Raw genomic sequence first — 27,894 nt, forward strand, 5'->3', positions numbered from 1 at the left:
GCTTTACCAAAACACTATCAACATCAGACAATATAGGGCTGGGCTGTGTGGTCACTACATCTAATATTTACAACCTGTTTGAATGTGGAAGAATAGCCATAGGAAAAGCACTTGAATGTGCAGCACAGCTAAACCGCGGATGTCCAAGTTGATGTTTGGGATCGAAAGGCAGGATGTACAGATAAGTGAGAATTAACCAAGAATTGAACAATAAAGATAATGGACAGAATGAGAGGATTAATAGTGGGGCATTCAGCCCTGAGAAAGGCCATTCAACCACACAAAGCCATTATGATAAATGTGTTTCCCAATTCAATAAATCCTTAATTTCATACCTTGTCTTGTAAAAAAATTATTGATTTCAGATTTAAAGTGATAAAGTCAACAAATACTGATTTCTGTGCCACAGACTTTCAAACATCTCCCACCAAATGAAAGAATGGTTTTCCAATTCTCTCTTGAATAGCCTGGCTCTAACTTTAAAATTTGCCCTATATTCCTTCCAAGGCTAATATAATATTTTCTTCAGTATATTGTTTGGAACTATACACCAGGCATTGTTTAATTTAGGCTTTACAAAGCTGTAGGAAAGCATCTTTCCTTTGATATTCTAAACCCGCACACAAAGGCCAATATTTCACTGGCATTTCTATTACATTCTGCAACTCACTGTAAATTATCTGAGTAGATGACGACAGATGGGACTAGATTAGTTTAGGATTTCTGGTTGGCATGGACGAGTTGGATTGAAGGGTCTGTTTCCATGCTGTACATCTCTAGGACTCTATAATTAGTTGAAAGTGAAAGCTCTCACAGTTTTTGTAATAATGATACACCATGCAGCAGTAAAATGCTTTCCCTCCACAAAAGGGGAAAGTCCCAATTTGCTTTACCTCTTTCCTGAGCTCTTATTTGTTGGCAAATTTCAGCCAAATCCCCAACCTCCTTGGCCATTCATTTCAATCTGGTTTGATTTCCTATCTCAGTCTTCATCTGTTAGAATCTAATCTGGGGAACAGAAAACTAAGAATATTCACTTCTCTTGAAAACTTCACTTACTATTTGTACAGAAAATTCTCTTGCATTAAAAAAAGTAGTCATTGTTAGTTCTAAAAGGATTTTAGTTACAAGCATTTGACCCCATTGTGCCAGTTGCAATGAATTTGATTGACTATTTACTAGAGATAGCTCATCTCAAATAACATTTCTTATTCAACACTTACTTACAGTCCCAGGTCTTATTTATACTAAACAAAAAATGTGCATTCTGAATCATTTCATTTGGGGAGATAGATTAGGGTTAGGCATAGTCCCTGGACTATGGTCAATGCCCTGGAGGTATGGGTTAAGATTCTACCATATCAGCGACGGAATCCAAATTCAATTAACTAATTAATCCATTCATTCAAATAAATGTCTGGATTTGAAAGCTATTCTCAGTAATGATACCACAAAACTATTATTGGTTGTCATAAAGAACAAAGATCTCTTTCACGGAGGTCCTTTATGGAAGGGTATCCGCTGTGCTTTGTTAGCCTGTTCTACATGTGATTTCAGACCCACAGTGTAGTGGTTGACTCTCAAATGCCCTAGCAAATCACTTAGCTGTACTAAACTGCTACAAGAAAGTAACAAAACAATAAAACCAGACTGAATATATGTAGCACCCACAGGAAACATGAAGGGCATACCCATTGTATTCACCTCATGACATTTTTTGTACTTGTATCTGAAGGTGTCTGCCAAAATTGAAAACAGCTGGATAACAGGCAAGTCAAGCAATAGCCTGATAAACTATGATTGGGTGAACATGATGCAATCGGCAATGTTCATTGCCGTGATCTTCTTGGAGGGTGTTCTGTCCAACTGTGAGGACTGAGCCACTGGCAGAGGTTTCTGAGAGTTCTCAAAGTACACTCTGCATTCCACAAAGTCTCATGGCACCAGGCTAAACATGGGTAAGGAAACCTCCTGCTGATTACAATCTTCCTCCTCAGCCTACTCCCCTCTCCTCCACCACCTCAACTGATGAATCAATACTCCATTGTATTGAATACCAATTGGAAAAAGCACTGAGGGTGGTAAGAGCACAGTGTACACACTGCGTGGGGATTTCAATGTCCATCACCAAGAGTAGTTTGGGTGCACATTAATGACCCAGGTCTTAAGAGGACAAGCTGCTAGACTGGGTATGTGGCAAGTGGTGAAGAAGGCAACAAGAGTGTAACCTACTAAGCATTATTCTTATCGATCTGTATGTCACAGAGTGATCACCATGTAGTCCTTGTGGAAACTCATCTTTTCATTGACTACTGTCTTATATGATATTGCCACCACGTCAAATGAGATGAATAACAAACCTAGCAGTTTAAGACTGGACCCCTACGAGGTGCTGTGAGCCAATAGATGGTATTCAACCACAATGTAACCGTATGACCTGGAGTATACCCTAGTCTACCATTATCATCAAAATACAAGATAAACCCTGCCTCAACGAGAAATGTAAGAGGGAGCAGCACCATACATACCTAAAACTGAAGTATTGGTTAAGTAACAAATTAGGACTATTTGTATGCTAAACACCATAAGCAGCAAGAGACAAATAGATCTAAACAATTTCACAACCAGTGAGTCTGACCTTACCTCTGAAGACTTGACATATCCAGTTGTGAATGGTGATGGAGCTGGAGGAGAAAGCTCTACAAATGTCCTCACCCACAACAATGGGCGAGCCCAGCACATCAGTGCAAAAGACAAAACTGAAGCATTTACAATAATCTTCAGACAGAAGTACCAATTGGATGATTCATCTTGGTCTCTAGGTCTAGAGTATCTCAGATGGCAGCCTTCAGTCAATTTAATTCACTGCACATGACATCCAGGAACAGCTGAGGGCACTGGATACTGCTGAGGTTATGGACCCTGACAACAGCCCAGCTGTATTACAACTGATACAGCAGTACTGAAGAATGGTGCTCCACAACCTGTCACGTCACCTCCCCTCACCCCCAGCCAAACTGTTTTCATACAGCTCGAACACAAGCATCTACCTGACAATATGGAAAATCATCTAACTATGTCCTCTCAGCAAAAAAGCAGGGCAAATCAGATTCGGCCACCGCATCAGTCTACTACTGATGGAAAGGGTTTTGACAGTGCCATCAAGTGCAACGCACACAGCAATAATTTGCTCACCGAAGCCCAATTAGGGTTCTGTTAGAGTCATTTGACTTCCAACCCCATTACAGTCTTAGTCCAATAATGGACAAAACAACTGCACTTGAGGGAGAGATGAGAGTGTGATGACCCTTTATTATGCACCAATGGGAAACATACTTTCTACCAGTTGATCCACTGGGGAACTCGGATAATTCCCACTGACTTACTGATCCAGGCACAGAGCTCGAACCCAATCTGTAAAACACAGGAGTGAAAATTAGGCCATTAGTCCCATTGAGTCTGCTCTGCCAGAAAGTGAGGACAGCAGATGCTGGAGATCAGAGCTTAAAAATGTATTGCTGGAAAAGCACAGCAGGTCAGGCAGCATCCAAGGAGCAGGAGAATCGACGTTTCGGGCATAAGCCCTTCTTCAGCCCATTCCCGATTCTCCTGCTCTTTGGATGCTGCCTGACCTGCTGCACTTTTCCAGCAACACATTTTTAAGCTCTGATAGGTTTTTCAACCCTATTTCTCCCCCTTGGCAATCAGAAACATATCTTTCTCTGTTTTAAATATACTCAATGACCTGTCCTCCACAGCCGTCAGTGGCAATGAATTTCATAGAGTCACCACTTTCTGGCTGAAGAAGTTTCTCCTTATCTCTGTTCTAAAAGTTCTTTCCTTTACTCTAAGGCTGTGCCCTTGGGTCTTCACCTCTCCTGCCAATGAAAACATCTTCCCAATGTCCATTCAGTTCAGTATTCTGAAAGTTTCAATCAGATTCCCCCCCTCATCCTTCTAAACTCCATTGAGTATAGACCTAGAGCCTTTAAATATTCCTCATATGTTAAACCTTTCATTCCTGTGATCATTCTTGTGAACCTCCTTTGCACCCGCTCAAGGGCCAGAACATTCTTCCTGAAGGATGAGGCCCAAAATTGCTCACAATGGATTGGACAGGAACCCAGAAAGGAAGGACTGCATCACAAGATTCTCCTCACAATATCCTGGGTCAGATGGAGGCTTCAATAATTGGCATTCGATTCAAGTATGGTGCCAAGGAGCCCCAGAAAAACTGAAGTTGATATAAATCAGAGGGAAAACCCATCTGAATTGAATTCATACCTCATACAATGAAAGATGTAAGAGGACAATTACTACAAACACAGGACATTGCTGCAGTTCATTTGAGGTGTAACTTACACCCAAACATCTGCAGGTGCTTCAATGTCCTTCCCACTATTATAAGACCAAAGGTGGGAAATTTTGCTTATATTGTACAATGTTCAGCATCATTCACCACTCCTCAGATAATGAAGTAGTCCATACCAACCACAGCAAAGCCCAGACAACATTTAGATTTTATCCCATAATTGATAGGCAATGACCATCTCCAAGAAACACTCTCCTCTTGACATTCAACTGCATAGATATCATTGAACCCCCCCTCCCCCCCTGCTAATATCATCCTGGGGGTTACCATTGACTAGAAATTGAACTCGATCAGCTATATAAATACTATGTTTATAAGATAAAATGTCGACTATAGACAGAGGCTAGGAATTCTAAAGTGAAGAAGTCGAAGCTTCCCAAACCCTGCAAAATCAACTAGCCGTAATTCAGAAGTTTGATCTGAATATTCTGGTGGAATACTATCCACCACCTGGTTAAGTCCAGCTCCACCAACACTCAAAGCTTGGCACCTTTTGGGATTAGGACAAAGTGAGGACCGCAGATGCTGGATACCAGAGGTGAAAAATGTGATGCTGGAAAAACACAGCAGGCCATTCTTCAGGAATGGCTTATGCCCGAAATATCAATTCTCCTGCTCCTCGGATGCTGCCTGGCTTGCTGTGCTTTTCCAGCACCCCATTTTTCAAACCTTTTGGGATTACACAGCTTGCTTGATTGACACCCCATTCCCAAAATCCAACACCAATGCACAGTGGCAGCACCCAATTAGATACAAGATGCACTGCCTTTTAAGCCTTTTAAGCAGCACCTTCCAAACCTGCAATCTCTACCATCAAAAAGGATAAGTGTAGCAGATGCATGGGAATATCACCACCTGCAAGCTATACTCCAAACCTTATACCAGCCTGACTTGGAACTATATTGCCATTCTTGCAAAGTTGCAGGATCAAAAACCTGGGAGATCCTTTCCCCTCTGGATGAACCAAAAGGACATCTATGGCAGCAAGTGAAGATAGCAGCTCATTATCACCTTGACGGCAAGTGAGCTGGTCATATCCTATCAAAAGAATCTTTTTAGAAGGTATGTGTATACGGCACAATAAATCAGAAAATCAGGTAAGGCAAAAATAAATATTTTAAATAATCCCAAATTTTCCTTGTGGTATTATATAAAATACAATTTATTACATAACTTGCTATTCTTTTTATATTAAGGTAATCAAAACATTCTGTTCCTTTGGTTTTTAATACTTTAATTCCAAATCGTATAAGTAAATGAAAGAAATCAAAGGTCACAGGTTGAACACTGACTAACAGCATTTCCTCATTTTACATCTTCACTTTCCAAATTGAAGAGCACAAACTCCACATACTCTCTCTGGTAAAGTTTACGCTGAACGGTTTGCTATAGAATTACACAGTTGCTGGGCACATCTCCAACTTTGATTAGAGTCAGAGTCATAGAGATGTCCAGCACGGAAACAGACCCTTCGGTCCAACTTGTCCATGCCGACCAGATATCCTAACGCAATCTAGTCCCACTTGCGAGCAGCTGGCCCATATCCCTCCAAACCCTTCCTATTCATATACCCATCCAGAGGTTTTTTTAAATGGTGCAGTTGTACCAGCCTCTATCACTTTCACTGGCAGCTCATTCCATACATGTACCACCCCCTGCATGAAAATGTTGCCCCTTGGTCTCTTTTATATCTTTCCCCTCTCACCTTAAACCTATGTCCTCTGGTTCTGGACCCCACCCACACCCCAGGGAAGAGACTTTGTCTATTCATTCAACCATACCCCTCATGATTTTGTAAACCTCTATAAGATCATGACATTCCAGTGAAAACTGCCAGACTATTCAATCTCTCCCTATAGCTCAAATCCTCCAACCCTTGTAATATCTTTGTAAACCTTTTCTGAACACTTTCAAGTTTCACAACATCTTTCCGATAGGAAGGAGACCAGAATTGCATGCAATATTCCAACAGTGGCCGAACCAATGTCCTGTCCAGCCACAACATGACCTCCCAACTCCTGTAGGAGAAAGTGAGCACTGCAGATGCTGGAGATCAGAGCTGAAAATGTGTTGCTGGAAAAGCGCTGCAGGTCAGGCAGCATCCAAGGGCTTCTTCAGGGCTTATGCCCGAAACGTCGATTCTCCTGCTCCTTGGATGCTGCCTGACCTGCTGCGCTTTTCCAGCAACACATTTTCAGCTCCCAACTCCTGTACTCAATATTCTAAACAATAAAGGAAAGCATACCAAACACCTCCTTCAGTATCCTATCTACCTGCGACTCCACTTTCAAGGAGCTATGAACCTGCACTCCAAGGTCTCTGTTCAGCAACACTCCCTAGGACCTTACCATTAAGTGTATAAGTCCTGCTAAGATTTGCTTTCCAAAATGCAGCACCTCACATTTATCTAAATTAAACTCCATCTGCCACTTCTCAGCCCATTGGCCCACCTGATCAAGATCCTGTTGTAATCTGGAGGTAACCTTCTTTGCTGTCCACTACATCTCCAATTTTGGTGTCATCTGTAAATTTACTAACTATACCTCTTAGGCTCACATCCAAATCATTTACGTAAATGCCGAAAAGTGGTGGAACCAGGCACCGATCCTTGTGGCATTCCACTGGTCACAGGCCTCCAGTCTGAAAAGCAACCTCCAACACTACCCGCTGTCTTCTACCTTTGAGCCAGTTCTATATTCAAATGGCTAGTTCTCCCTGTATTCCTTGAGATCTAACCTTGCTAAGTAGTCTCCCATGGGGAACATTGTCGAATGCCTTACTGAAGTCCATATAGATCACGCCCACCACTCTGCCCTCATCAATCCTTTTTGTTCATTCTTCAAAAAACTCAATCAAGTTTGTGAGACATGATTTCCCACGCACAAAGCCATGTTGACTATCCCTAATCAGTCCTTGCCTTTCCAAATACATGTATATCCTGTCTCTCAGGATTCCCTCCAACAACTTGCCCACCACCGACGTCAGGCTCACCGGTCTATAGTTCCCTGGCTTGTCTTTACCACCTTTCTTAAGCAGTGGCACCGCATTAGCCAACCTCCAGTCTTCCGTCACCTCACCTGTGACTATCGATGTATCGATGATACAAATATCTCAGTAAGAGGCCCAGCAATCACTTCCCTACCTTCCCACAGAGTTCTAGGGTACACCTGATCAGGTCCTGGGGATTTATCCACTTTTATGCATTTCTTTGTTTCTGTTTTAAAAAAAAAGGAAGTAATATTGGTTCCAAATAATAGTCTCCTATCGCCTGTTAGATCCCTAAATCTACTGTAAGATTCACCGTCTCAATATAATTTAGTAAAACAGTGCAGAATGAAATTAAGGTGATACACTTCATAGTTCCCTCACCGTTTCTGGTTCATGAGGAGTTCTCGATGCAGTTCTTGGTGACTCCTAGAGGCTTTGACTGGATTGAGAAGCTTCTTAGGCCTGATGAGCTCGGGATTATCATCAAAGTAATCAGGTTCAGCCATGAGGCTTCTGATCTCCGAGGGATTGCTGTGCCTTTCAGAGTACATGGAGGCTAGAGAGAAGATAATTAGGTTAACATTGTCAACAAAAATAAACTGTCAACCCAATTTAGAGAAGGGATGGATGTCTGTAAATCATCATTAGCACAGCAATGATTTTCCCTGTACAATTGTTTGCAGGAGATAATGCCTTGTTTAATAACTGTTGCATGGCACCAAATAATTGAAGCTCACATCCAAAAGTGCTAGTTCATTTTTAATGTTCCTAGTTTCATTGTGTTCTTCAGATTTCTTGCCAGTACTGAACATAGAACATAGAAAAATACAGCGCAGTACAGGCCCTTTGACCCTCGATGTTGCGCTGATCCAAGCCCACCTAACCTACACTAGCCCACTATCCTCCATATGCCTATCTAATGCCCGTTTAAATGCCCATAAAGAGGGAGAGTCTACCACTGCTACTGGCAGGGCATTCCATGAACTCACGACTCGCTGAGTAAAGAAAAGATAAGATTTAGTGCATTCTTTCATATATTAGCTTACCATATTGATACAAACTGCAAACTACCATAACACATCAGATAACAAACACAGTCATTTATCTCAGAGTGAAGCTGGAAACCAGGAACTCTCAAGTACATTTTAGTGGCTGTTGAAGAAGACTGCTTTTGAATAGCAATTGCAGAGTGACCACAAGGAATGGAATGCTGCTTCAGCTTATTGAGACATGGAGTCATAGAGATGTACAGCACGGAAACAGACCCTTCGGTCCAACTTGTCCAAGCTGATCAGATATCCTAACCTAATCTAGTCCCATTTGCCAGCACATGGCCCATTTCCCTCCAAACCCTTCCTATTCATATATCCATCCAGCCGCTTTTTAAATGCTGTAATTGTACCAGCCTCCACCACATCCTCTGGCAGGTTATTTCCACCACCCTCTTTGTGGAAATGTTGCCCCTTAGGTCCCTTTTATAGCTTTGCCCTCGCACCCTAAACCTATGTCCTCTACTTCTGAACTCCCCCACCCCAGGGAAAAGAGTTTGTCTATTTATCCTTTCAAACCCCTCATGATTTTATAAACCTCTATAAAGGTCAGCCTCAGTCACTCCAGGGAAAACAGCCCCAGTCTATTCAGCCTCTCCCTATAGGTCAAATCCTCTAAACCCTGGCAACATCCTTGTAAACCTTTACAGAATCCTTTCAAGTTTCATAACTTGAAGGATAGGAAGGAGACCAAAACTGCATGCCACATTCCAAAGGTGGCCTAACCAATGTTCTGTACAGCCACAACATGACCTCCTAACTCCTATACTCAATGCTCTAAATTAAACTCATTGTAATCCCATTGTACTCTGAGGTAACATTCTTTGCTGTCCACTACACCTTCAATCTTATTGCCATCTGCAAACTTACCAACAATACCTCCTATGTTCACATCCAAATCATTTATATAAATGATGAAAAGCAGTGGACCCAGCACCGATCCTTGTGGCACACCACTGATCACAACTTCAACATGATCCACATTTCCTCTGGATAGAGATTTTAATAAAAAAGACATTAACCCAAGGAAATCATCTGATTTTGCACAAGGCCCGAAACTGGATGTGACCAACAAGACAATATCTTTCTGGTGTTAAAAAGCTTTGCCACACTGAAGGTGTACCAGAGATCTGCAATAATGGAATACCTGCACTGGTGAAGGACTATTTGTATTTTCTGGTGTGTTTACCACTACATTCCAAAGGCAATCTTCAAATGTGAAATACATTCTTATATTAGACAACATGAGAGCTCATATACAATTAGGGAGTAACTTAGTAGCTGAATGTAATGGAAATGATCATTGGGTGATAGTGTATAACAGGGAGTTAAATCGATATTGCCCACTTTACATCAGCAGCCAAAGTCAAAATGACCCTCAGTGTGTGCCAGACAGGATGGAGTGATGTGATTTATTTTGTCTCCAGCAAGATATTGTACTTTGTGCAGCAATGTTTACACGACCATTTGTAATGAAGTACAACATGTGGGCTCATCAGTGGAGGAGCCCAGAGCTTTACTTTTCTCCTTATACTTTTTAAAAAAGTATTTCCAATCTTTTAGTAACTTTGGTGGAAGGGATTTTCTCCCGGTGCAGGCGTGGTTTCCCGGTGTGGCGGTCTTGTCTAGGAAAGGCAGTCTCAGCCTGGAGTGGCATTCTTGTCCCATCATAGAGGTAGTCTTTGGAGGCTTTGGATATTCCAGCAGCCTGGTATGAAAGTCTGGTCTCAGCGTGGAAATCACAGCTTGGCATGGAGGTACTTGCTTTAGAGGTGGATTTTGGGTCTTCAAATGGCCCAGTGAGGAGGTCTCATCTCCACTTGGCATTGAGATCTCAGCCCAGCTCCACATGACGGTTTTGGCTCGGTTTTCCAGCATACCCGAGCCCAGAAGCTGTTAACTGAACTGGAGTATACCCTCAGATTATGCTATGGTGTGGTGATGATATGATGAGCATGTATCTCAAAAGAGTACAGTAACATGCAAACAGTGTGAAATAATAGAACAGGAGGTGCACACGCAAATTTAAAATAAAACTACTGGACATTGTCCCCAAGCTCGTGCCTGCTTTCATCAGCAGGCTTGAAGTTGTGCAGGTCTTTGTCATGAACATGGTTAAGATCATGTGCACAAAGCAAGGAATGCTTCAGGTCACACCACTGCCTTTTAAAGTATGATCCCTCTGTATGGGGCTCCTTGTCATGCCTGAAATCAGATCAAGGTAGAAATTTGTTGGAATTTCCCGAGGGACAGGGTGGAGGGAAAAAAATAGAGGCCTAAAAATTGCGTAAAGAAATCTAAATTGCATTTGCTGTAAACAATAATTATTCACAATTTCTAAATATAAACAAAATTACTATTGCTTCTATAATTCTCATACGCCTTTCAAAATTAACTCTGCAGCTCTTTACTGGCATTTTGAGAATGGCAAATGAATCTATCAGATTAATGCTCAGATAAAATTCCTCAAGTTAACGCTCTGTGTTGTCAATGTTTTGTAGAAAAATAAATTCCTTTGTGCTTTTTCACTCTATGACAGAGATTTGCGAACATTCGCTATTAGCACAAAGGCTGCTTCTCCAAAATAATACTGAAATAGTGAACAATAACTTGAATGTCAACTTATAACTGAATTAAGATTTTACATTAGCTATCCAACTGGCTCTCTCATATCTTGAAAAATGAATTTCTGTTATTGTAAGAGGGGACAGTGTTTATAAATTGATTAAGATTTGGCGTATTGCATTGTAGGAAATTCTTCACTCCATACAAAGTCAGATTACTACATCTGGAGAATTATGGATAAAAGGGTCTTGGAGACAAGTGTGTTAATTGCAATTGAAAAGCTCAAAAATAATGCTGATTGAGGCCTTTAAATAAATTTGCACTAAGCTAAACTACAGATCAATGGTAAATTTAATAGTGCTGTGAAATGCATGATTCTTGAAGGCTTGAGTTTGTTAGAAATTGGGAAAAAGTGTGGGACAAAGAAAGATGATTAGTTGATCAATTTTCTGCACTCCTAAGCAATAAATATGCAAGAATTAAAATAAATGCACCTGCATGCCTACCATAAGATGAAAGCAAACTACCTTGAGACAGAATCATTTATATAACGGTGCAGAGGAGCAGAGAGACATAGGAATGTATATAAGTTATTAAATGTGGCAGATCAGCAGTGAGAGCAACTAATAAAGCATACAGTATTCTAGGCTTCATAAATAGGAGCATAGATTTCAGGAGAAGGGAGGTTGTAATGAATCTATGTGCATTATTGGTTAGACTTCAGCTGGAGTATTTTATACAGTCCTGGGCACTGCAACTTAGGAAGGATGTGAATGCATTGGAGAAAGTGCATAATAGGTTTACAAAAATGGTTCCAAGGATGAGAAATTTCATTCCACTATGAGAATATATCAGAGACGTTGGAGAAGAGAAAGATGAGAGGAAGTGCTGAGAGGAGATCTGATGGGAGTTTTCAAAATCATGAGGCGTCTGGACAAATTAGATAGGGAGAAACCGTTCCTGCTCATAAAATGATTGGGAACCAGAAAGCATTGAAAGTGTTTTGTAAAAGAAGTTAATGTGAGAAGAGAAACAAGACTATTGCACAGCAAGTAAGGAAGGTCTGGAAGGCAGAGTCTGGAATGTGGAGAAGGTGGGTTTGCTTGAAACATTTAAGAGGGCAGCAAAGGATTATTTTAAATATGTAGTATTATTGGGAAAAGGTAGAAGATTGCCACAAAGCCAAAATGCTCAGAGCACGAACACAGAAATTATGGGCCAAATGGTCTTATTCTTAACCATATCATTTCTACGATGTTATATAGTAAATGCCACAGAAAAAATATGGACAAAAGTACAACTGACAACATTTATCCCTTACAGAAGTCATTTAAATTTGACAAGGCAAACTGAGAGAAATGTGAACACCTTTGTTGACAAGTCCATCAGGCAAGTAATGTCCCCAAGGTACTGCAGCAAAAGGAGATGTTGGATCCTATGTTTCTCCAAGCAGATTGACAAAGACATTTGGAAGAAAGCTTCATTTTCAAAGCTTCCAAACAAGCATTGAGACACAGCTTGTCTCAAAGTGACTGTGGAGGTGGGAGTGGGGGGAAATAGACTGCTGTCTCCCTCCTCATGGAGTGTGTCTTTATGAGGAAGTTCTGGAGAGAAATGCAGTGGTTTTTGTCAAGGTTCTTCCCAAGAACTCTGTGACAGAGGATTCTGTTCTGTTGTCCATTGGATCTACCTGCCCACACACATTAACCATGCCGAGAGAACCATCAGCTCAGTGAAAGACACTCTTTGGGCTGCCTGAAACTTGCTGATCTTCCAGTACAAGAGCTAATTTTTGACCAACTTTTTCAGACTGGCACATTCTAGGCACCTTGAAGGAACTAGTCATTGAGTCATAGAGATGTACAGCATGGAAACAGACCCTTTGGTCCAACCCGTCCATGCCGACCAGATATCCCAACCCAATCTAGTCCCACCTGTCAGCACCCGGCCCGTATCCCTCCAAACCCTTCCTATTCATATACCCATCCAAATGCCTGTTAAATGTTGCAATTGTACCAGCCTCCACCACATCCTCTGGCAGCTCATTCCATACACGTACCACCCTCTGCGTGCAAAGGTTGCTCCTTAGGTCTCTTTTACATCTTTCCCCTCTCACCCTAAACCTATGCCCTCTAGTTCTGGACTCCCCGATCCCAGGGAAAAGACTTTGTTTATTTATCCTATCTATGCCCCTCATAATTTTGGAAACCTCTATAAGGTCACCCCTCAGCCTCTGACGCTCCAGGGAAAACAGCCCCAGCCTGTCCAGCCTCTCTCTATAGCTCAAATCCTCTAACCCTGGCAACATCCTTGTAAATCTTTCCTGAATGCTTTCAAGTTTCACAACATCTTTCCGATAGGAAGACGACCAGAATTGCACGCAATATTCCAACAGTGGCCTAACCAATGTCCTGTACAGCTGCAACATGACCTCCCAACTCGTGTACTCAATACTCTGACCAATAAAGTAAAGCATACCAAACGCCGTCTTCACTATCCTATCTACCTGCGACTCCACTTTCAAGGAGCTATGAACCTGCACTCCAAGGTCTCTTTGTTCAGCAACACTCTCCAGGACCTTACCATTAAGGGTATAAGTCCTGCTAAGATTTGCTTTCCCAAAATGCAGCACCTCGCATTTATCTGAATTAAACTCCATCTGCCACTTCTCAGCCCATTGGCCCATTTGGTCTAGATCCTGTGTAATCTGAGGTAACGTTTTTCGCTGTCCACTACACTTCCAATTTTGGTGTCATCTGCAAACTTACTAGCTGTATCTCTTGTGCTCGCATCCAAATCATTTATGTAAATGACAAAAAGTGGAGGACCCAGCACCGATCCTTGTGGCACTCTACTGGTCACAGGCCTCCAGTCTGAAAAACAACCCTCCACCACTACCCTCCGTCTTCTACCTTTGAGCCAGTTCTGTCTGTATCCAAATGGCTAGTTCTCCCTGTATTCCATGAGATCTAACCTTGCTAATCAGTCTCCTATGGGGAACCTTGTCAAACGCCTTACTGAAGTCCATATAGATCACACCTACTGTTCTGCCCTCATCAATCTTCTTTGTTACTTCTTCAAAAAACTCAATCAAGTTTGTGAGACATGATTTCCCACGCACAAAGCCATGTTGACTATCCCTAATCAGTCCTTGCCTTTCCAAATACATGTACATCCTGTCCCTCAGGATTCCGTCCAACAACTTGCCCACCACCGAGGTCAGGCTCACCGGTCTATAGTTCCCTGGCTTGTCTTTACTGCCCTTCTTAAACAGTGGCACCATGTTTGCCAACCTCCAGTCTTCCAGCACCTCAACTGTTACTATCAATGATACAAATATCTCAGCAAGAGGTCCAGCAATCACTTCTCCACCTTCCCACAGACTTCTCGGGTACACCTGATCAGGTCCTCGGGATGTATCCACCTTTAACCATTTCAAGGCATCCAGCACTTCCTCCTCTGTAATCTGGACATTTTTTAAGATGTCACCATCTATTTCCCTACAGTCTATATCATCCATATCCTTTTCCACAGTAAATATTGATGCAAAATATTAATTTAGTATCTCCTCCATTTTCTGTGCCTCCACACAAAGGCCACCTTGCTGATCTTTGAGGGGCCCTATTCTCTCCCTAGTTACCCTTTTGTCCTTAATAAATTTGTAAAAACCCTTTGGATTCTCCTTAATTCTATTTGCCAACGCTATGTCATGTCCTCTTTTTGCCCTCCTGATTTCCCTTTAAGTATACTCCTACTTCCTTTATACTCTTCTAAGGATTCACTCGATCTATCCTGTCTATACCTGACATATGCTTCCTTCTTTTTCTTAACCAAACCCTCAATTTCTTTAGTCATCCAGCATTCTCTCTATCTACCAGCCTTCCCTTTCACCCTGAACTACTACAGCTTGGAGCAACTTCTGCAGAGACTCACTGGAGAAAGTTTACTGTCCAAGTCTTTTCAGGCATGGTAAACTGCAGGGCTGAAAACTGACAAATATCTTGGGTTGTGTGCCTTAAAAAAAAACTTACATTGTGACAATTAAGAATATTGAAATTTTACTGAGGCATCTCAGAGAAACCTGACGTTTAGAGAAATGTTTGTGTCTATTACATTTTCTGCAATTTCCACTTGAAATGTTTTGCTCTCAGGCAATACACCTGGCATAGAATATATATTAGTAATTTGACAATTGCATTTCTATCGAGATGCCAGAATGGAATATGCCATTTGGGTACAAGTTAAATAATAGAATCGAAAAGAAAATTCAGTGGAAACCTTTTATTGTAATGTATTTTTACAAGTCAGAATCATACAGCACAGAAGAGGCCTTTTGGCTCTTCCAGTATGCACCAACCTATCTACACTAATCCCACATTCCAGCAATATGCCTAGGACGAGACTATTATATCGTTTCAAGTATTCATCCACCTACCTTTTAAAGACTGAGATTTCCTGTCACTGCTACTCTCCCAGGCAGTGCCATCCAAATTCTCACCAGCCTGTGTGGAAAAAAAACTCTTTCTCAAATCCCCTTCAACCTCTTGCCCTTCACCATAAAATTATGCCCCAAGTTATTGGCCCTTCAGCCAAGGGAACAGCTGCTTCCTATCTACTCTGTCCATGCTCCTCAATCTTATACACCTCAGTCATGTCCTTGGGCTTTCTCTGCTTCAAAGAAAACAAACCAAACCTATGCAGCCTTCCTTCTTAGCTGAAATCCTCCAACCCAGGCAACATCCTAGTGACCCTCCTCTGCAGCCCCTTCAGTACAGTTACATCCTTCCTGTACTGTGGTGCCCAGAACTCCACACAGTTCTACAGCTGTGGCTGAACCAAAGTTTTGTCAATCTCTAAAAATAAACACCCTTCTCTTATAACCTATTCTACAACTAAGGTGCACTTAGCCTACACCAACAGCCAATTGAGTGAACATATCACAGCAAAGAATTTTGTTTTCAATTTGAGGGGTCTCGTATATTTGTAATGTCTATAGTGTAACTGTTCATTTCTAGCTTGTCATGTTTGCATGTCATTTTAACAGAGACAGGGAATGGCAGGGGCAAACAGAAACACAAAAAGCTCTGGCAACCAGTGAACAAATTATGCTGGCCTACACTGACAAGAAGACAGACAGCACAATCCTATATAAGAGGTCAAGTTGTCAGCCACCTTGTACATGCCAAATTCATGCCAACATCCCTTAGCCTCCTGAATAATTAATTACTCAATGTTGTCCTATCAAGAACTTGGGTTTTGTATTCCATTACTTAAAAGGGCAATGAAGAATTAGAAAAAAAAAGTGTTTAAAGTACTTGTACTTATTACCCAGATTATGGGACTGAGAAGCAAAGTGTAGCCTTACCAATGAAACACTTAACAGCATAGCAGCCAACATCACCATTTGCACTTGCACAAAGCGCTAATACCTATGCTGATACCTTCAAATTCTTGGAGATAGAAGTGCAGGAAGAAGTACTATTTCCCAGCATGGTCATGAAAAGGAGCTAGAAGTGGTTGCAGAAGCCAGTTATCAGCATAGAGCCGAGTAGTCAGCACACTACTTGAACCTCCTTACACCCTTCAGGCCAGAGTGCTCACCTTCCTGCATCACAAATAAAGTTGAACACAACATGAAGCAGTCCTTTACTTCAGGCCTCGAGTAAGGGCAATTGATGTAAACATATTAACCAAGAAAAATGATAAGTAGCCTGGTCAACAGAAATATCTTTGAAAAAGTCAACAACTCAACAGTCTGAAAGTAGATCTTTGACCTACAAAAGCAAAGAATTAGAGGGGAAGTTGCAGCTGGTCACATGCTTACCTTAATGTAAGCTGTAGGGCAGTCAACATTCTTTCATTTTTATGACACAACACACAAGAAATCTATGTCACCGAGACAGATTGGACATTTCTATAATACACAAAGTCTCTCTTTGTTTCTGGTTTGAAGTTGTCAGCTCTATTATGTTCAAGTTTGTAACAGACCAGTTGGACCTTGGGCTGGAGAACATTTATAGTACTGAGAGAATAGGCCACGTTACACAAATGACAATCAAGCAGAGGCTTCACCTTCATCCCCCTACGCTCCCGGATTAACGAGTTCGACACGTGGCGAGACATTGAACAATTCTTCCACCGCCTTCGCCTCCGCGCCTACTTCTTCAACCAGGATTCTTGCTCACCCTCTGACGACCCCTTCTCCTGCCTCCAACACACCCCATCCACCTGGACACCCCGTGCTGGCCTCTTACCCGCCCTCAATCTCTTCATAGCCAACTGTTGCCGCGACATTAACCGCCTCAACCTGTCCACTCCTCTTACCCACTCCAACCTCTCACCCTCGCAACGTACAGCCCTCCACTCCAACCCCAACCTCACTATCAAACCAGCAGACAAGGGAGGCGCGATGGTAGTTTGGCGCACCGATCTTTACATTGCTGAGGCTAAACGCCAGTTCGCGGACACCTCCTCCTACTGCCCCCTTGACCATGACCCCACCTCCCACCACCAAACCATCATCTCCCAGACCATCCATAACCTCATTACCTCAGGGGATCTCCCATCCACTACCTCCAAGCTCATTATCCCACAACCCCACACTGCCCGTTTCTATCTCCTGCCCAAAATCCACAAACCTGACTGCCCCGGCAGAACCATTGTCTCAGCCAGCTCCTGCCCCATCGAACTCATCTCTGCATACCTCGACACGGTGCTGTCCCCCTTAGTCCAAGAACTCCCACCAACGTTCGGGACACCACCCACGCCCTCCACCTCCTCCATGATTTTCACTTCCCCGGCCCCCAACGCCTTATCTTCAACATGGACATCCAGTCCCTATACTCCTCCATTCCCCCATCATGAAGGCCTGAAAGCCCTCCGCTTCTTCCTTTCCCACCAACCCAACCAGTACCCTTCCACTGTAACCCTCCTTCGACTGACTGAACTGGTCCTTACTCTGAACAACTTCTCTTTCCAATCCACCCACTCCCTCCAAACCAAAGGAGTAGCCATGGGTACCCGCATGGGCCCCAGCTATGCCTGCCTCTTCGCCAGATATGTGGAACAGTCCATCTTCCGCAGCTACACTGGTACCACCCCACACCTTTTCCTCCGCTACATTGATGACTGTATCGGCGCTACCTCGTGCTCCCATGAGGAGGTTGAACAGTTCATCCACTTTACTAACACCTTCCACCCCGACCTCAAATTTACCTGGACCATCTCAGCCTCCTCCCTCCCCTTCCTAGACCTTTCCATTTCTATCTTGGGTGACGGACTCAACACGGACATTCACTATAAACTGACCGGCTCCCACAGCTACCTAGATTACACCTCCTCCCACTCTGCCCCCTGTAAAAACGCCATCACATATTCCTAATTCCTTCGCCTCTGCCACATCTGCTCCCAGGAGAACCAATTCCAATACCGAACAACCCAGATGGCCTCCTTCTTCAAAGACCACAATTTACCCTCAGACGTGGTTGATGATGCTCTCCACTGTATCTCCTCCACTTCCCGCTCCTCCGCCCTTGAACCCCAACCCTCCAATCGCCACCAGGACAGAACCCCACTGGTCCTCACCTACCACTCCACCAACCTCCAGATACATCATATCATCCTTCTTCATTTTCGCCACCTCCAAACAGACCCCACCACCAAGGATATTTTTCCCTCCCCTCCCCTATCAGCGTTCCGGAAAGACCACTCCCTCCGCGACTCCCTCGTCAGGTCCACACCCCCCACCAACCCAACCTCCACTCCCGGCACCTTCCCCTGCAATTGCAAGAAATGCAAAACTTGCGCCCACACCTCCCCCCTCACTTCCCTCCAAGGCCCCAAGGGATCCTTCCATATCCATCACAAATTCATCTGCACCTCCACACACATCATTTACTGCATCTGCTGCACCCAATGTGGCCTCTTCTGCATTGGGGAGACAGGCCGCCTACTTGCGGAACGTTTTAGAGAACACCTCTGGGACACTCGCACCAACCAACCCAACTGCCCTGTGGCTCAACACTTCAACTCCCCCTCCCACTCCACCAAGGACATGCAGGTCCTTGGTCTCCTCCATCGCCAGACCATGGCAACATGACGCCTGGAGGAAGAGCGCCTCATCTTCCGCTTAGGAGCCCTCCAACCACAAGGGATGAATGCAGATTTCTCCAGCTTCCTCATTTCCCCTCCCCCCACCTTATCTCAGTCCCAACCCTAGGACTCAGCACTGCCTTAATGACCTGCAATCTTCTTCCTGACCTCTCTGCCCCCACCCCCTCTCCGGCCTATCACCCTCACCTTAACCTCCTTCCACCTATTGCATTCCCAACGCCCCTTCCCCAAGTCCTTCCTCCCTACCTTTTATCTTAGCCTGCTTGGCACACCCTCCTCATTCCTGAAGAAGGGCTTATGCCCGAAACGTCGATTCTCCTGCTCCTTGGATGCTGCCTAAAGTGCTGCTCTTTTCCAGCAACACATTTTTCAGCTCCACCTTTATCAAGCCAAAAGTCGCAGTATAAAATTAATTTGTTTGCAAAGTTCTTTCAATGAATGGGTATCAGTCACAATACAAAACCTTTAGCTCTGTTCTCAGAATATGCTTTCCTTTTACACTTTGAACATGAATTTTGATCTTCTGGCAATGTAGACAGCTGAACAGAGACAGAAACGGGTGGGGGTGGGTGCTGGGAGGAAAGAGAGAGAGAGACAGACAGACAGACAGACAGAGAGACACAAAGGAAAAATGTTGTAAATATAATTGTTCTATTTGTGGTGAATGGGATATTTTCCCTAGATGATCATTCTTGGAACTTTGTGATATATACGACCACACCTAGTTTGTATTACTGAGTAAGCGCTGTTTGAGGTAATTAATTGCCCACAATGCTCTTTTGTCTTTGCAATATGCAGTGAATAATAGTAGAGGGCACATCACCATATCTATAGAGGAAGATTTAGAAGGTTTATCTTCTGATAGCAATAAGTACAACTTCATTTGTTTGGACATAATTATGAAGACCTTAGGGAATTGGTACTGCCAGACCTGCTCTGAAAGCTAGCGTAAAACCCCCTGTCTCAGTCTGTGGAAGGAGACAATGTAACATGAACATTAATCCCCTCAGAACCGTTACCTTATACAACAATGGGTGGAGCTTAATGTAATCTCTAACGTATTTTTTACCGAAAATATACTTTATTCATAAAACCTCTAAAAACATTATGAACTGTTTCCACTTGAAAATTATCGAATTTACAACAAAATTCAATTTGTCTTCAGACATTGTGTTCCACTCTTGGGTGTCTGAGTTGTAATAGCTTCATTACTTACAACACACATTACATACCAGAAGGTATGCAACCTGAAGGCAAAACATTTCAAAATGAATTTTAATTTTTTTTAGAAAGTAAAAGAGAAATAAACATCTTTATGAATCTTGTTTCAATCTTCAGGTGTCTCAAGACAACTTCAATACTCTTGATGTTCACTATTGCATTCTTTGTAAGGCAAACAGCCTTACAGGGCTATATACAGGATTTGAAAGTGTCATTGATGTACTATAACTGAAAGGCCTGGACAGCAACCTTTCCCCATGGCACCTATGTGGTAGTTGCCCTAAACACATGCTCTAATCTGACGCTCAGCACGTAGTCCTGGGCTTTAGAATATGCTGGTCTAGAACAATGAATTGACAACAACTCCTTGCATTGGTAGACTAGCAAATTTTGGGCAGACCAAAAAGGAATGCCTTCCACAGAGTTGCTGGTCCTCCAGGCACAGATGATCCTTGTCCTAATGTGAAGGCTTGGGAAACAACCTGTAGAGCACAGACTACTGCATAGCATCTCTATCCAGCCCTTTTTTATAAAGGCACATCAGAGATGTATAGGTTAGGTGAACTAACCATAGGAAATGCAGGGATAAGGTAGGGAGTGGGTCTGCACAAGATGCTCTTTGGAGGGTTGGTGGGGTATTGATAGGCCAAATGACCTGCTTTTACACGGTGGGGATTATATATATGAATCCTACAAGGAAGCGGATAATGTTTCAAAAACAAAGATATTCTGGGCAGGTAGGAAGGTCGGATAGGAAGGGCCTCTCTCAATACCAGCCAGTTACTATCATGGTGTGTATTTATAAATTCTGCCAAGTTATTTTTACAGTCTGCTCATAGAACCAACAGGATCTGCCCTTTCCTTTTCCTGCAGGACCCCAAGGACATCAAATGCTGAGCATTACCTGATAAGCTTCAAGTTCAAAAGGTGATTTCTGCACGAATCCTGCAATGAGGGGTCTGGCATGATCTAACTACATGGAATATTCCACCAGTAAAGTCACTGGCTTGGCTGGAAATAAGGCAGATCATTATATAGGGTGTTCGGAACATGATGGAATGAAAATCCATATTTACAGGTCTCCTCAGATAATTTTAATCAACCTGTTCAGTCATGCCATGATTCATCTCTACAGCAGTGCCACAGGAGTCCTCAAAAGTCTCTTCTCCTATCAGATTCTGATCAATGTGGACTATGGCGAGATGCGTGGCTGAATCAGGTCACATGTTGAGCCATGCCCATCATGTTAGGCAGCAACGAATTCCCAAACAATGCTCATTATTGTTTTTTAAACACTTTGTTAACAGCCCAACACATCACATTAGTATTCTGGTTGTGATCTTACCAATCTCAGCGTACAAACTAACCATCAGGAAAGTTTGAAAGCAATACCAGAATGGGATTTTCACAGCTTCAGCTCACTGCTCACCCCAAACAATCTCTATTTTGAAATTCAGGTACCAATATCTTGGGCACCCTCCATACACACAGGCCACGTGCACACCACTTCCACAGACATTGCTAGCCTCTAAAAACCATAATGGTGCATCTCCACCTCACTTACAGGAGGCTTCTGCACTTCAGTGCTGCACTGACCACTACCATTGTAATGCTGCTACAAGAACACTGTGTTCAAGCACATGCCCAGCTAATGGACTGGACTCTGGGTTCTTGCACAGTCTCATAGCATTCACTCTCACACTGAACTTAGCTGGATTGTTGCAACATCCATGCATTGCCTTGCTTTGCCTTTTTGTAATTTGCCCCCTCAGCCAAAGATACCAGCCTCATATTATCTCTGTCCTATCGAGCCATCCAGTGCAAGTTCAAAGGCAGGAAGCTTGTTACAGTTGCCAGCAGGCCTCAGTCCAGTTAAGGGTGATAGCCTTTGCTCATTATAACCTGGCACAGTAAGTCAGAGTCAGGATCCTCTCCTCATGAGGGGTGGGAAGCCAAATGACAGGTAGCCCATGGCCCATCTCTCAGCCCTGTTGTTGGCTGCTGTCCTTTGTGAAGATGGGAGATGAAAGTGGCACAGCTATTACTGCCACTGCAGGTGGAAGGGGGAGGTGTCCTGAGTATGTGAGTAAACAGGTGCAGTGGCTACATGGGGGCTAGTGATATCACAGGCTGGAGGAGATGGGGAGGAAAAATGGCAAGATGTTTCAGGCAACAGTGAGAGTGGTAGAGCACGTAGCCTGGTAGTAGGTGGATGTAGTAGCTGATGGAGTGAGGGCATGGTATTGGACAGAGACAGTTGTATTAATGCAGGTGACCTCCTTCTTGCAGTGCATTCTTCCAGGTGGCTGAGACTGCTTTATTGACAACCTTGGACTGAGCTGGCATATACTAGTGACCTGGACTCCTCAGCTGGTTTTGGGAGAAGGTGAAAACAAGAATCCAGGACTGTATCTGCCATGTTTGGGGTAAACATCAGCAATCATGTAGGGCAGCTCTGGACTGACAGTACTTATCCAGGTGTACAACAGGCGTTTAAAGATGGCATCAGGCAACAATGGTCAGTTCTAGGATATCCAGCAAGCAGTAAGTTGTTCCAGGATGCAAAGAGGATGGATATCATATGTGATAGGCACCATCAGAGCAGGAACAGCAGTTAAAATGGCAAGTTTAATAAAATTTTACAGAACACTTGCTTGACATCATGGTGAGAATCTCTCCAACAAACAACATGACTTGCACTTCACCAAAAAAACCATAATATTCAGGCCTCAGTGTCAACATCTAACAAACTAATATAATTTAGATTATATTAGATTACATTTAGATTACATTACAGTGTGGAAACAGGGCCCAACAAGTTCACACCGACCCGCCGAAGCACAACCCACCCATACCCCTACATTTACCCCTTACCTAACACTACGGGCAACTTAGCATGGCCAATTTACCTGACCTGCACATCTTTGGATTGTGGGAGGAAACCGGAGCACCCGGAGGAAACCCACGCAGACACGGGGAGAATGTGCAAACTCCACACAGACAGTCGCCTGAGGTGGGAATTGAACCCGGGTCTCAGGCACTGTGAGGCAGCAGTGCTAACCACTGTGCCACCGTGCCGCCCACCAATCTGATAGCAATATGTACCAGATAGGAGTTATATCTTGTTAAGACAACAGCATCTTCTTGTTAACACTCAATATGGTTGATCTTTCACCACTATGCCAATTAGGCCCTTTGACCCAGTGAAAAGAAAAAGAATTGGTGGCAGATCCTTCTATTGAGCGAGAGCGAGAACGAAATTTCTGAATCTTTTGGTTGTAAAATGTAGCTCTTTGCTTATGTAAATGACTATGTCATTCTGTGATGCAAACTTGAGCACTTGATCAAAATGGAAAGAAATGGCAGCTAAGTGGTTACTGCATTCACTTATCTTCAAATTCCAAACAAAGAGTTCACGTTTGCAGCTGTTAACATTCCCTTTATATCAATGCCTAGTCTGGATCATGAGCACAGCCTCACTAGATCAAACCTGCTGTCTATTTCTTAAATGTCAGCAGTTTAAAGTACAATTTCACAATGGATTTCATAAGCACTATGATGGTGTTTACTTGTTTAAGTTATAATATTCATTCTCACTTAGACCCACCTGCCTTTCGAAATGATGTTTCAACGTTCCAATACTGTGTTATGGTACTGGCTGTGCCAGGAATGCTTCTCCCTGCATGAAGATAACCATGCTTTGGGCTTCAATGAAGGAGTTTCCTAACCATAAAAGTCATTTGCATGGCAATAGTGAACTCTATCATTTATCATAAAGTTTCCATCTAAATGTCATGAACAAAAATTAAAGCAAGCACGTCATCGCAAAGGTTTTTACACTAGTACTGATGTTTTTACACCTAATTTTGGTATTAACTCTGTCTCATTGCTACACTTCTTAAAAATAAAACTTGTCTCACGTTACTGAATCCATCAGATTAGCATTAGACTATTTCCAGATATGTTAACTTAAACAGCATGTTTTACAGATTTTTATTGGGAATAATACTGTATCTTTTCATCAATGAGTAGTACAGAAAGTACTTCATTGGCAGTAAAGCATTTGAGAGAGTGGTCATGAAAATTTATTAATCAAGACTGTTAAAAAGGAAATGCTATTCAACTGCATCTCTCAGGTACAATGGTCAAATAACTTTCATCAGAAGAATTTGCAAAATCAAAAATCTATTTCAAATTGAATTTCAGAAAAATCACTTCTTGGAAAATCCATCAATTATGTTAGTATTCATAGATAGAATACAGTAGGGCAGATGTAGGGCACATTATTATGGAATTGGTTTTTATGATGGCGATGATCTGGGTCAGACAGACTACCAGCTGACACAGTTTGGAACAGTTTCTTCAGCCAAAGTCAGTGGTCAGGGATGAAACTTAGGACAAAACTTAGAGCAGACATGAAGGGTGGTGATTTAAGCCTTCCTTAAGTTCAGGAATAAGATGTTACAGCTCACTCAATGCAGGATATCAAACAAAGATATTTTTGGCATCCTTTTCTAAACACACTGGTTAGAAGTCAAGTAACCAGATAACAAGGGATTGCTTCCAGAAACAGTGTTATAAATATCGAGAAAACAACCAAAGATTGCATTATGAAACTTTTGACATTTTGATTTGAATATGTCATAATAATTTATATCAAATTGATGGTCATAGAGATGTACAGCATGGAAAATGACCCTTTGTCCAACCCGTCCATGCCAACCAGATATCCCAACCCAATCTATCCCCACCTGCCAACACCCGGCCCATTCCCTCCAAATCCTCCCTATTCACATATCCATCCACATGCCTTTTAAATGTTGCAATTGTACCAGCCTCCACCACTTCCTCTGGCAGCTCATTCCATATACGTAGCATCCTCTGTGTGAAAACGTTGCCCATTAGGTTTCTTTTACATCTTTCCTCTCTCACCCTACACTAATGCCCACTAGTTCTGGACTCCCTCACCCCAGGGATAAGACCTTGTCTATTTATCCTATCCATGCCCCTCATCATTTTGTAAACCTCTATAAGGTCACCCCTCAGCCTCCGACGCTCCAGGGAAAAAAGTCCTGGCCTATTCAACCTCTCCCTATAGCTCAAATCCCCCCGGTAACATTCTTGTAAATCTTTTCTGAATCCTTTCAAGTTTCACAACATCTTTCCGATAGTAAGGAGACTAGAATTGCATGCGATATTCCAAAATGATTTCCCACGCACAAAACCATGTTGACTATCTCTAATCAGTCCTTGCCTTTCCAAATACATGTACATCCTGTCCCTCAGGATTCTCTCCAACAACTTGCCCACCACCAATGTCAGGCTCATTGGTCTATATTTCCCTGGCTTGTCCTTACCACCTTTCTTAAACAGTGGCACCACATTAGCCAACCTCCAGTCTTCCAGCACCTCACCTGTGACTATCATTGATACAAATATCTCAGCAAGAGGCCCAGCAATCACTTCTCTAGCTTTCCACAGAGTTCTCGGGTACAGCTGATCAGATCCTGGGGATTTATCCACTTTTATGTGTTTCAAGACATCCAGCAACTCCTCCTCTGTAATATGGACATTTTGCAAGATGTCACCATCTATTTCCCTACAGTTTATATTTCCATATCCTTTTCCACAGTAAATACTGATGCAAAATACTCATTTAGTGTCTCCCCCATTTTCTGCGGCTCCACATAAAGACCACCTTGCTGTTCTTTGAGGGGCCCTATTCTCTCCCTAGTTACCCTTTTGCCGTTAATGTACTTGTAAAAACTCTTTGGATTCTCCTTAATTCTATTTGCCAAAGCTATTTCATGCCCCCTTTTTGCCCTCCTGATTTCCATCTTTAGTATGCTCCTACTGCCTTTATACTCTAAGGATTCACTCGATCTATCCTGTCTATACCTGACATATGCTTCCTTCTTTTTCTTAACCAAACCCTCAATTTCTTTAGTCATCCAGCATTCCCTATATCTACCAGCCTTTCCTTTCACCCTAACAGGAATATACTTTCTCCGGATTCTCATCTCATTTCTGAAGGCTTCCCATTTTCCAGCCGTCCCTTTACTGTGAACATCTGCCCCCAATCAGCTTTCGAAAGTTCTTGCCTAATACCGTCAAAATTGGCCTTTCTCTAACTTAGATCTGGTCTATCCTTTTCCATCACTATTTAAAATCTAATAGAATTATGGTCACTGGCCCCAAAGTGCTCACCCATTGACACCTCAGTCACCTGCCCTGCCTTATTTCCCAAGAGTAGGTCACGTTTTGCACCTTCTCTAGTAGGTACATCCACATACTGAATCAGAAAATTGTCTTGTACGCACTTAACAAATTCCTCTCCATCTAAACCTTTAACACTATGGCAGTCCCAGTCGATGTTTGGAAAGTTAAAATCCCCTACCATAACCACCCTATTATTCTTACAGATAGCTGAGATCTCCTTACAAGTTTGTTTCTCAATTTCCCTCTGATCATAAGGGCATCTATAATACAATTCCAATAAGGTCATCGTCCCTTTCTTATTTCTCAGTCCCACCCAAATAACCTCCCTGGATGAATCTCCGGGAATATTCTCCCTCAGTACAGCTGTAGTACTATCCTTTATCAAACATGCCACTCCCCCTCCTCTCTTGCCTCCCTTTCTATCCTTCCTGTAGCATTTGTATCCTGGAACATTAAGCTGCTAGTCCTGCCCATCCCTGAGCCATGTTTCTGTAATTGCTATGATATCCCAGTCCCATGTTCCTAGCCATGCCCCGAGTTCATCTACCTTCCCTGTTAGGCCCCTTGCATTGAAATAAATGCAGTTTACTTTATTAGTCCTACCTTGTCCCTGCCTGCCCTGACTGTTTGACTCCCTTCTGTTCTCAACTGTACCAGTCTCAGATTGATCTCTTTCCTCACTATTTCCCAGGGTCACACCCCACTTCTCCCCACCCCCTCACCTTCCTAGTTTAAATCCTCCCAAGCAGTTCTAGCAAATTTCCCTACCAGTATATTAGTCCCCTTCCAATTTAGGTGCAATCTGTCCTTCTTGTACAGGTCACTTCTACCCCAAAAGAAATTCCAATGATCCAAAAATGTGAATCATTCTCCCATACACCAGCTCCTCAGCCATGCATTCATCTGCTCTCTCCTCCTATTCCTGCCCTCACTCGCTCGTAGCACTGGGAGTAATCCAGATATTAGTACTCTCGTGGACCTCCTTTTTAAATTTCTGCCTAACTCTCTGTAATCTCCCTTCAGAATCTCAACCTTTTCCCTTCCTATGTCATTGGTTCCAATGTGGACAATGACTTCTTGCTGGCCCCTCTCCCCCATGAGAACATTCTGCACCATCTCAGAGACATCCTTGACCCTGGCACCAGGGAAACAACACACCATTCTGCTTTTTCGCTGCTGGCCACAGAAACGTCTGTCTGTACCTCGAACTGGAGAATCTCCTAACACAATTGATCTCTTGGAACCCAACAAACCTCTCGTTGCATTTGAGCCAGTCTCAATACCAGAAACTTGGCGGTACGTGCTACATTCCCCTGAGAATCCATCACCCCTTACATTTTCCAAAACAGCATACCTGTTTGAAATGGG

The 27,894-nt window shown here is 42.9% G+C and overlaps 1 protein-coding gene across 5 annotated transcripts in view; it reads right to left on the reverse strand.

Annotated features, from left to right (window-relative positions):
• LOC122559039 (protein FAM107B) overlaps positions 1-27,894 on the reverse strand; it is a 213,864-nt gene that overhangs the window by 15,518 nt on the left and 170,452 nt on the right. For all 5 annotated transcript variants that reach the window (XM_043708195.2, XM_087994362.1, XM_087994363.1 and 2 more), the window contains one exon: positions 7,742-7,916. In XM_043708195.2, the coding sequence (XP_043564130.1) occupies positions 7,742-7,916 (175 nt within the window). The remainder of the gene's footprint in view (positions 1-7,741; positions 7,917-27,894) is intronic.

The sequence above is a fragment of the Chiloscyllium plagiosum genome, unplaced genomic scaffold (assembly GCF_037043375.1).
Source record: "Chiloscyllium plagiosum isolate Xiang-an unplaced genomic scaffold, Cpla_swu_hap1 HiC_scaffold_14, whole genome shotgun sequence".
In the NCBI taxonomy this organism is placed as follows: Eukaryota; Metazoa; Chordata; class Chondrichthyes; order Orectolobiformes; family Hemiscylliidae; genus Chiloscyllium; species Chiloscyllium plagiosum.